Below are 11791 nucleotides of genomic sequence, written 5' to 3' on the forward strand. Positions count from 1 at the left end.
ATATCAGGCCTCCTCAGAAAAAGACGTCTGGATGGCAGCATGTGTTGCTCCAAAACCTGTATATGTCATTCAGCATTAGTGGCGCCTTCCCAGATGTGCAGGCTACCCAAGCCATGGGCACTAATGCCCCCCCATACCATCATGGATGCCGGCTTTTGAACTGTCTGCTAATAACAAGCTGGATGTTCCTTCTCCTCTTTAGCCAGGAGGACGCGGCCTCCATGATTTCCAAGGAGAACTGGAAATTTTAATTCATCAGACCACAGGACAGTTTTCTATTTTGCCTCAGTCCATCTTAAATGAGTTCAGTCCCAGAGAAGCCGGCGGCGTTTCTGGACCATGTTTAGGTATGGTTTTGTCTTTGCCTGGTACAGATTCATTCTGCCTTTGTATTCACTGTATTCACAGACACTGGTTTTCGGAAGTGTTCCTGAGCCATACAGTGATTTCCACTATAGAATCGTGTCAGTTTTTAATGTCTATCCAATATTTGTTTTCAGCCTTATCTCATGTGAACAGACATTCCTCTGTATTCTCTGAATCTTTTAATGATACAATGAAAAAAAAATCTTTGTAATATTATGTTGAGGAACATTATTCTTAAATTGTCGCACTGTTTACCCAACAGAGTCTTTCACAGAGTGGTGAACCTCTCCCCATCTTCACTGCACAGAGTGGTGAACCTCTCCCCATCTTCACTGCACAGAGTGGTGAACCTCTCCCCATCTTCACTGCACAGAGACTGCCTCTCTGGGAAGCTTTTTTTAAACCCAATCATCTTACTGACCTGTTGCCAATTAACCTAATAATTTGTGAAATATTCAACCAGGTGTTTTGTTTGAGCATTAGACAACTGTTCCAGTCTATTTTTGCCCCGTTTGCAAACTTTTTAAGTTTAAGTTGTCAGAATAATATCACAGTATTAGCAGACTCACAGTAGAGAGACAGTGAGCTAACTTACCCTGTTTATGAACATTGGCAGTAATACCACAGTATTAACAGACTCACGGTAAACAGCCAGCGCTGTGACGGCTGTCAGCAGCAGGAAACACAGCAGCCCCAGACACACTGCAGCCGGTCTGTGGTCTCGTCTCCCTGCAGACTCAGATCCTGGGAAACACAAACAGCTACATTGCTGAGGCTCACTGGAAAACACAAGGCATCAGAGACACACTTCCACAGTGAACGATGCCGATGTGTTTCCTGATAGATGCTGCATTTCACTTCAGACTGAATATTTTCAGAACTGACTTTTTCTTAAGAACCTAGCAGGCATGACTAGCTGACCTTCATACACACTCACTGCTTCCACCTTGTTGGTGTCGACTCTAATACTTTTATCATCCATATGAAAGTGAGTTTAGTAACTTTTCTAGTTCTAAAGTGTCTGAGTTTATCTTGTTGTATGAAGGACCATTAAATCATCCCCCTTATTACCTTATTTGCATTTATCTATTTACCTGGGCATTGAGTTGCGTTGCTCCTCTGCCTGATCTGGTCAGTAGTCTTGCTGATGTTTGCATAGATGTTCTCCATGGACATGGTTGCAGCTCCTAGCTGTTCTATGCATCTGTCTTGTATCTACTGGAGTTTTCATGCTATATCTGATTTTAGCGGTTGGCTAAAAAAGTAACTGTGAAGTGAAACATACATACCCATTTTTTTTCACTGTTGGCAGATGCTGGCGGCATGGTGGTGCAGTGGTTAGGGTAGGGGGGGGGCATGGTGGTGCAGTGGTTAGGGTGGGGGTGGCATGGTGGTGCAGTCGTTAGTACTGTTGCCTCACACCTCTGGGACCCGGGTTTGAGTCTCCGCCTGGGTCACATGTGTGTGGAGTTTGCATGTTCTCCCCATGTTGTCGTGGGGTTTCCTCCGGGTACTCCGGTTTCCCCCCACAGTCCAAAAACCTGCTGAGGCTAATTGGAGTTGCTAAATTGCCCGTAGGTGTGCATGTGTGAGTGAATGGTGTGTGAGTGTGTCCTGCGATGGGCTGGCCTCCCATCCTGGGTTGTTCCCTGCCTCGTGCCCATGGCTTCCGGGATAGGCTCCGGACCCCCCGCGACCCAGTAGGATAAGCGGTTTGGAAAATGGATGGATGGATGGATGTTGTCAGATGCCACCACTCCATGGTCTCTGAATGTTCTTAATGTGGCACAGACTGCTGATTAGAATAGTTGCATTGTGGGTTCTTGCTCTGTCAGAAGTGATGTAGTTCCTGTGCCTTACAGCATACACTGTACCTGGGCATCCATTAGAAGCTCAGCTGTGCCTTTGGTCGCACACAGGCTGATGTGTACATTTCTTCCGGCGCCCCCTGCGAGTGGCAGCCTGTTACTGCAGCTCTACTCATTTCTGAACTTATTTCTTATTTTTATTCTCTTTACGTCTTGAATTAATGGTGAGCTCATCACTAGACCCACTTCAGTTTGCCTATCAGCCATTGGGGTAGATGACGCTGTTATCCACCTCCTACATCATGCCCTCGTTCACCTGGAGACCACGGGGAGCACTGTGAGAATCATGTTCTTTGATTTCTCCAGTGCCTTCAATACCATCCTACCCACAATCCTGAGGGACAAGCTGGAGTACTCAGGAGTGGATCATCAGCTCTCCACATGGATCCAGGACTCCCTCACTAACCGACCACAGTAAGTGAGAACTCAGGGCTGCGTGTCGGACCGGGTCGTCTGTAGTACGGGGGCCCCGTAGGGAACGGTTCTGGTGCTGTTCTTCTTCACCATCTACACTGCAGACTTCTCCTACAACTCCACAAACTGCTTCTTGCAAATGTTCTCTGATGACCCTGCAATAGTTGGCCTCATTACTGATGGGGACGAGGAGTACAGAGAACAGACCAGGGATTTAGTGAACTGGTGCCAGCAGATCTACCTCCAGATCAACACTGGAAAAACCAAGGAGCTGGTGGTAGACTTCTGCAGGCACAAACATCCTCCATTTCAACCAGTGAATATCCAGGGTATGGACATCGAGGCAGTGGAGAGCTACAGGTACCTTGGTGTTCCCCTGAACAATAAACTGGACTGGACTCGTAACACAAATGCACTTTACAAAAAAGGGCAGAGCAGGCTGCACCTTCTGCGGGGGCTGAGGTCTTTGGAGTGCAGGGGCTGCTCCTGGGGACCTTTTATGACTCTGTAGTGGCATCAGCCATCTTTTACGGTGTGGTCTGCTGGGGCAGCAGCATCTCTGCTAGGGACAGGAAGAGACTGAACAGGTTGATCCGGAGGGCCAGCTCTGTACTAGGATGCCCTCTGCACCCGGTGGAGGCTGTGAGTGACAGGAGAATGGTGGCTAAGCTGTCATCCTTCTTGGATAACATCTACCACCCCATGCAGGAGGCTCTGACAGCACTGAGCAGCTCCTTCAGTGGCAGGCTTCTGCATCCACAATGTGGGAAGGAGAGATTCAGAAGGTCTTTCCTTCCATCCGCTGTCAGACTCTATAACAAAGTCGTTGCAGCAGACCACACACACACACACACGCACACACACACACACACACACATACACATAGACTAACAAAACTCACACATCTAATACACCAGGGTGTTTTTCTTTTGTGCAATATTTCTTCAGTGCAATTTCACAGTGTCGTACATATATTTATATTTATATATTTCCACTTGTATATATATAGTTTTTTTCCTATTATTAATTTTTGCCTCTCTATTCTTGTACTGTCCACTTTCTGCTGTGACTATGCAAATTTCCCACTTGTGGGACTAATAAAGGATTATCTTATCTTATCTTATCTTATCTTATCTTATCTTATCTTTATCTTATAAGCAGGGATTACAGCATGAATACAAGCTTCTGGGCGCAGAGTCTCTCAGCAGTAATCAAACTTTCGCCCTGAAGGTGCGATGATATAATAAGCGTAATATTAAGTCAGTGTTTAGGATTGGTTGCTGTATCTAAGGAGGGATCTACAGTATTAGCTGCAGTCCCGCCTTTGAGCACTCACCCGCTCCACCCACACGCTCTCTCCATCTTCCAGGGGTCAAGCGGATGCACCGGATATCTTCCAATGATCGATGCATTACAGTCTAGTTACGATGGGAAGCAGGACACACAGCTCAGCCCTTACGGCCCACATCCTCAAAACAAACCCCTTGGTAACAGCTGGAAAAAGCCCCCTGGGTCCCTCCTCCTCTGCATCTCTTTTTTCATCCCCTCTTCCTTGACCTCTCTCCTCCATATTTCATTTAGCCAATCCCTCCCCTCTTTATCGCTTTTATCTTCTCTCTCTCTCGCTCCAAGACCCAATATAACACATAGACACACACCTCCTTACATCACTCTCTCCTTACCCCTCCTTCTATCCTCCCATCTTCTACTCGGCACATTTAGTGCTCACACTCAGATGAGATACTATCAGATGATTTTATCAAAAACAAAGTGCATTTTCTTTTGAGACAGCAAGGTCGCTCAAATAGCCACCCAAAGGGTTTTTACAGAACCAATGGGGAGCCGCTTCAACCACCACCCCCCTGCAGCCCCCACCTAAATGATCTGACGGCAGCCATTCTGCTCACCACACAGTAGCTAAGGTGATGGGGGGCAGTTAGACAGAGGGGATGATTAAGAGGGCAACTTTCAGCCCAGACATCAGGAGACCAGCATTGCTCATTCAAAGGAGGCTAATTAAAGAGGAGGGGCAGGTAGGGAGGGCGTGACAATGACAGCATGTGTAATGGCTTCATGTAAGCCATTTGTAATGAATACTTATGCATCACCCTGTATGTGTAGTTGAGGGCCAGACTTGGGTTTGAAGGTTCCTGGAGCTTTTTTTCAGGGTTGAGGGCCTTAGTCAAGGACCCAATGCAGATGTAACTATTCTGCTGAGGACAGGACTGGAACCAGGGAACTTCCAATGACAGGCACAGAGGTCTAACCTGCTGAGCCACATACCACCGTGCATTATGGGATATAGGTGTATGGAAGTAGGTACACTGTGTTAATGAGAAAGGAGAACAGCTGGACTTAATGTGACCCAGACTTTGGCACAATATCTCTGATTGTGGATTTGTTAGGAAAGAGACAGAGGTGTTTTAGGTTGTTATTTTATTTAATTTTACTTTATTTCATTTATTTTGCAATTTACAACCATGTGAGGCACAAAAGTGGTTAAATGTAGTTTATATGTTGATCTGATGTTGCACAGAAAAAAAGAGAGCTGTGTACCAAAGGCAGGGGGGGTGTTTATGTGGGGTGCGGAGTTATAAAAAGTAAAATATGACTAAGAGCCAACTGGTTAACGCTAAGAGGAAGGCCATGGCTGAATGGATAAGCTGTCATATGATAAACCACATATAAAAGCAGACGAGACCCCTACCCAGTACGAGGTAGGTGCACCGGATAAAGTGTTAACTGAGCATAAAAAGGTCTAAAAAACATAAATGACAATGGTAACATACGAATAAGGATAATCGCTCAAAATAAACCATGATCTACAATATTAAATTTTACTAAAAAGCATGAGTATTATGGGATATAACAGAAAATCACAGAAACATTTGCAAAACCTTTTCTTCTTGCTGCAGAAGAGCAAAGATTAAACTACTTCTTCTCGACAGCAATGAAAATAAACATTTCAGCCTGACTGTCCATCTATAGCCAGCAGTGAGTGATGGAGAGACCCTCCATTTGTGAGTTAACACTTGAGTACGGATTCACAAACCCATTTTATATTATCCTCACATGGACGGTCGTTCCATCTATGAAAAGGATCAGAATATAAGGTATTGAACTCCACGCAGTCTTCATTTCCTTCGTAGTTATCAGGCTGCTCTGGTAGCCAGAACCTGGAGACAGTGGTAATGGTTATCTGAGTTTATAATATAAGAATTTGTTATTTTTCAGTAGGTAACATTATTCATTAGAAGTAGTGCTTAGCGTGGGGCGTTATATAGATATTATACTGCTGTACTACGTACATTGCTGGGAAGGTCACGTTTACAATATATTCCATTACCGATTGTAGAATACATGCTGTAATGTAATTTGTAACATTACATTAGATTACTCCAAGTTAGCATCGTAATCTACGGTAAATACTTCAGATTAATTTCCAAACTTGAACATAAATGTAATGGATATGGAAGAGAACTAAATGTATTTACATTTTTAGTTACTTTCACATTTATTTTACAATCAAAATCATTTACTTTATCACAACTGAAAATTGAAAAATCGCATAATAATTTGAAAAACATTAATCATTTATAGTACTGTGCAAAAGTCTTAGGCAGGCAAAGAAAATGATGTTTAGATTGTCCTCGTGTTGGTGTAAAACTATGATATTATGCCTGTCAAAGTGTGTCAGCCATTTCAGAACCTCTGCTAAAATCATCCTGGTATTTGCAGTGACCGTCCAGTGCAGCCATGTATTTTTTGACTTGGCCACTAGCACACCTCATACAGCTAGTCAATCTGTCACTGACTTTTTAAACCAATATATTTAATTATTTAATTGAGCTGTTGGTGAAATTTAACAAAATCATGGAACGGCTGAGATGCCCCTGAGGAGAAGTTTGGGAACTGATGCGATGTTCATCTAGCCATCCAACTAGATATCAGTAACTTTTTAGAAAACAGAAGCTGATATAACACATCATAGCCTGCTGATATAACACATTATAGCCAGCTGATATAACACATTATAGCCAGTTGATATAACACATTATAGCCAGCTGATATAACGCATTATAGCCAGCTGATATAACGCATTATAGCCAGCTGATATAACGCATTATAGCCAGCTGATATAATACATTATAGCCAGCTGATATAACACATTATAGCCAGATGATATAACACAATATAAGCAGCTGATATAATACATTATAGCCAGCTGATATAATACATTATAGCCAGCTGATATAACGCATTATAGTCAGCTGATATAACGCATTATAGCCAGCTGATATAATACATTATAGCCAACTGATATAACACATTATAGCCAGCTGATATAACACAATATAGCCAGCTGATATAACACATTATAGCCAGATGATATAACACAATATAAGCAGCTGATATAATACATTATAGCCAGCTGATATAATACATTATAGCCAGTTGATATAACGCATTATAGCCAGCTGATATAACGCATTACAGCCAGCTGATATAACGCATTACAGCCAGCTGATATAGCGCATTATAGCCAGCTGATATAACGCATTATAGCCAGCTGATATAACACACTATAGCCAGCTGATATAACACATTATAGCCAGCTGATGTAACACATTATAGCCAGCTGATATAATACATTATAGCTACCTAAAAGTAATCCTGGCAATGCTCCAGTGCACCAAAAGGCAGCCACACCAGTCACCAAGCCAAAGCATTAGTAGTAGAGCTGAAATGATCCTCTTTAAACAATCCTGCACTGAGTGAGGTTAGACCTGCCTACTTTAACACAGAGACAGAAATACAGAAATAAATACCTGAAGAAATGTCTAAATACAGAAATAATTGAAGGAATGTAGAAATAGATAGGTAGATAGATAGGTGGAGATCTATTTATGCCATTCTTTATGACCAGAATTCAAATACGTTTCTATTTAGTTAATGATTTATCTGAACATTTATTTATTCATACTTATCTCATGATTAGTCCTCCATAGATAGAGAACTGGTAATAAAACTATACCAGTAGTAGACTGCAGAGTACAATAATAATACAGTCATAATAAAAGTAACTGCATACCGTATTTCACTGTACCTTGAGCTGATGAACCGCTGAACTCGCGGATGTTTGCATGAGTATAACAAGGCAGTGCATGCATTCTATATCACAAGCCATTCTGTTTAACACAAATTTTTAACAGGCCTTATGCCAGCCTGTTTATAAGTACAAGCTGTCTGTAAGTCAGACGCACTTCACGCAAGGATTGGCTATACCAGTTAGTACTGTACACTGAGTAACCGCTGTGGTAGAAGGATTTAAATACCAAAGTATTCAGTTAATTCTTCTCCAGTTAGTCTCACTGCAACATTGATGAATGACATCATTCCCTTTCTGTCCGTGTACTTCTGCTGATCCTGGCCTTTTTCTCTAGGTCTCTCTGTAATTCTGCTCAGGCTGGTCTTACCCTTTCTCTCTAGGTCTCTCTGTAATTGTGCTCAGGCTGGTTTTACCCTTTCTCTCTAGGTCTCTCTGTAATTCTGCTCAGGCTGGTCTTACCTTTTCTCTCTAGGTCTCCCTATAACTATGCTCAGGCTGGTCTTACCCTTTCTCTCTAGGTCTCTCTGTAATTGTGCTCAGGCTGGTCTTACCCTTTCTCTCTAGGTCTCTCTGTAATTGTGCTCAGGCTGGTCTTACCCTTTCTCTCTGGGTCTCTCTGTAATTGTGCTCAGGCTGGTCTTACCTTTTCTCTCTAGGTCTCTCTGTAATTGTGCTCAGGCTGGTCTTACCCTTTCTCTCTGGGTCTCTCTGTAATTGTGCTCAGGCTGGTCTTACCCTTTCTCTCTAGGTCTCTCTGTAATTGTGCTCAGGCTGGTCTTACCCTTTCTCTCTAGGTCTCTCTGTAATTGTGCTCAGGCTGGTCTTACCCTTTCTCTCTAGGTCTCTCTGTAATTGTGCTCAGGCTGGTCTTACCCTTTCTCTTTACGTCTCTCTGTAATTGTGCTCAGGCTGGTCTTACCCTTTCTCTCTAGGTGTCTCTGTAATTGTGCTCAGGCTGGTCTTACCCTTTCTCTCTAGGTCTCTCTGTAATTGTGCTCAGGCTGGTCTTTCCCTTTTCTCTCTAGGTCTCTCTGTAATTGTGCTCAGGTTGGTCTTACCCTTTCTCTCTAGCTCTCTCTGTAATTGTGCTCAGGCTGGTCTTACCCTTTCTCTCTAGCTCTCTCTGTAATTGTGCTCAGGCTGGTCTTACCCTTTCTCTCTAGGGCTCTCTGTAATTGTGCTCAGGTTGGTCTTACCCTTTCTCTCTGGGTCTCTTTGTAATTGTGCTCAGGCTGGTCTTACCCTTTCTCTCTACTGTAGGTCTCTCTGTAATTGTGCTCAGGCTGGTCTTACCCTTTCTGGACAGGAATTGTTGTTCCATCCACCCATTTCCAGGTACCTTCACTCTCACTGTCACTAAGACCGATCCAGAATTCTTCCGACAGACCATCAAAAACAACCTGAAGTTTAAGAAAGATTATAATTAGTGAAACTTCCCTTCATGAAAGCTATCTATTTTGAGAAAGTAAAGGTGACCTTGTATGGTAACTGACTCTGATTCTCTGCCTCTGGTTGGTCCTGGTAGCTAATTGAAATCAGTTCAAGAGCAGAAGTTATGGAGAAAAAATCTAATGGATCTTCTACTGGCTTATAACAGAATTTTCTGTTTAACTAATTACAAAGTATGAGATTGAAGTGACTAACATATACATTGCCATATATTATAATATACGACAGATTGTATAGACAACAATGTAGTAACAGTATATAGACCGTTAAAGCCTGTATTTATCTCACCTGCTCCTCTCTGCTGTTGATGATTGCCAGGTCGGCACCTGACCGCATACAGGCCTGTCGGCTGTCACTCCAGGTCTTCTCTTCAGTGGAAATGTAGTAACAGCTTGTGCTGAGTCTTTTCCAGCCGGATGGACAGCCACCATCTGCAGTCCAGAAACACAGATTGGCCTTGAAGATGGCTGTGACTGTCAGTATGAGTTTGCTGAGAACCCCATATAAATTATAGCTTATGTATGTGTCTGCACACACACACACACACACACACACACACTTATTGTTCTTTTAGGACAGAGGTCACTAACAGGTGGAACGCGATCCAGGTCCGGACCCAGAAGCTGTCCCATACGGACCCGGACCGACAGCCAAAACAGAAAGTTTTGATTTAAAACCTGACGGGTGATTCTATTTTAACCAGCGCAGCTTAGTAGTATTTTTGGTAGCGGTTTAGCAGTAGAACCACCAATGAAATGCCTTTGACCGCCAAGAAAGACGTAGTTCAGCGTTTGCAGCCCTTTGCGCTAATGTGCCGTTAGTGTTAATATCAGCAGCGAAGCGAACACCCGCTACCAAAAAGCCGGAATGTTCCTAACAGAGTGGCTGATCTGTCCGGAGATCATACAGCTGAATAGTTTTCATACACAGTATGTACTGCATAACATGTTGCATAAATAGAAGTAGTTTATTGGTAATTTCATGTTTGTTGAAGTTTCCGTTTTTTAACAACTGTATAAAGTAATGTTATTTGTTATAAAATCAACTCAGGTCAAAACAAAAAATGTACGTTTTCAGGGTTGCCCAGTCTCAAGCATCTGGTATTAATACCCCTGTTTTAAACACATAACTTGTGATTTGTCTCGCCTTGGGTTTACTTATTTAACGCAAAGAAACCGTTTACTCACTCTTTTTGCATACATCAAACTTTACAAGTAGCTGGTCTCTCTCTGCTGTCAGCAGGCTGTAATTCAGCAGTAGCTGGTCTCTCTCTGCTGTCTGCAGGCTGTAATTCAGCAGTAGCTGGTCTCTCTCTTTTCTCAGGTTGTTATGCTCTATCCCTGCCTGGTGAGTAACTCTGCTATCTGTCAGAAAAAACAGACCATTATGAAATTTACTGAAACATTCAAACTGGTCAATGGTCTAACTCCCCTAACTAAAACTAGTAATTTTACAACAGAAAAAGACAGAAAGTGACCTAAGCTGATGGACAATAGCATTAATATCACAGAATTAACAGATGCACAGTAGTCAGACAGTGACCTAGCTCACCCAGCTGATGGACACTAGCAGTAATATCGCAGTGTTAACAGACTCAACGCAGACAGACAGTGAGCTAACTCACCCAGCTGATCTTTAGTAACAGTAAGGCCACTTAAAAAAAAAATTGGTTCTCGTCCTCTCCCGACCCGCCGAAATGCCCCCGACCCAAATTTTTTATTTTTTTTTCTTTTCGTTAAAATCGCATGGAAAATGCCCAAGAATGACGAAATTTGAATTTCCCGCGCATTCCACATCGATGTTTGATCCACATTGTGTAATCCTAGTCTTGGAATGGTTTCATGAACCTAAATTTGTCTCTACCTGAGATGGGTTTGGTGCAAAGATTTAAATCTGGGGAAGTGATGTGGTACATGTTCTTAAGTACTTGTTTGTAGAGTTGCATTTCCTTGTTCAACCATTCAGGTTCCTGTATTTTGTGAATTCCTCGTGTTTTAACATGTTTTAATACACTTTCTTTCTAGATATACATTTTAAAATCTTGGTTGTTCATTTAAATGGGAATGACAAACAGAATATTGGTTTCAAATAGTATCATTTTTATATTCACGAATGAAACATCAGCATAAAGTATCCAAATCCATAGTTGGTAAGGCATTTATGAGATACACATGGATCAAGGAATTTACATTCTTGTATTTTCTTACATTTAATATATTTGAAACGCAACAAACTGGAAGAACTGAGGAGGCGTACTAAGTAGGTCTGCTCTCTTCGGTATGTATTTTCAAATATGTATTTTCTTACATATTTGAAAGTCCAAACAGTCAATAAAAATTTGTAAAAAAATAAAAAATAAAAAAAAAAATCCCGCCCGCCCTACCCACCCCCTCCAAAAAAAAAAGGACGAGAACCAATTTTTTTTTTAAGTGGCCTAATATAACAGTGTTAACAGACTCAACCCAGACAGACAGTGACCTAACACACCCAGCTGATCTATAGTAACAGTAATATCACAGTATTAACAGACTCACAGTAAACAGCCAGCGCTGTGACGGCTGTCAGCAGCAGGAAACACAGCAGC

General features: G+C 42.3%; 1 protein-coding gene and 1 long non-coding RNA gene across 2 annotated transcripts in view; both read right to left on the reverse strand.

The window, feature by feature from the left end:
• Positions 1-1596, reverse strand: part of LOC125742315 (CD209 antigen-like protein B) — a 58502-nt gene extending 56906 nt beyond the window's left edge. The window contains exons 1-2 of the mRNA XM_049014222.1: positions 1461-1596; positions 1009-1110 (exon numbers count right to left, since the gene is read on the reverse strand). Coding sequence (XP_048870179.1) covers positions 1009-1110; positions 1461-1542 — 184 coding nt within the window. The 5' untranslated portion in view covers positions 1543-1596. The remainder of the gene's footprint in view (positions 1-1008; positions 1111-1460) is intronic.
• Positions 1597-5726: 4130 nt separating this feature from the next.
• LOC125742587 (uncharacterized) lies at positions 5727-9590 on the reverse strand. Its single transcript, XR_007398137.1, has 3 exons — positions 9496-9590; positions 9052-9158; positions 5727-5824 (listed from the first exon to the last, which is right to left on the reverse strand). It is a non-coding gene; the product is annotated as an uncharacterized LOC125742587 (long non-coding RNA).
• Positions 9591-11791: the final 2201 nt, after the last annotated feature.

Source organism: Brienomyrus brachyistius, chromosome 5, assembly GCF_023856365.1.
Source record: "Brienomyrus brachyistius isolate T26 chromosome 5, BBRACH_0.4, whole genome shotgun sequence".
NCBI classification, from domain to species: domain Eukaryota; kingdom Metazoa; phylum Chordata; class Actinopteri; order Osteoglossiformes; family Mormyridae; genus Brienomyrus; species Brienomyrus brachyistius.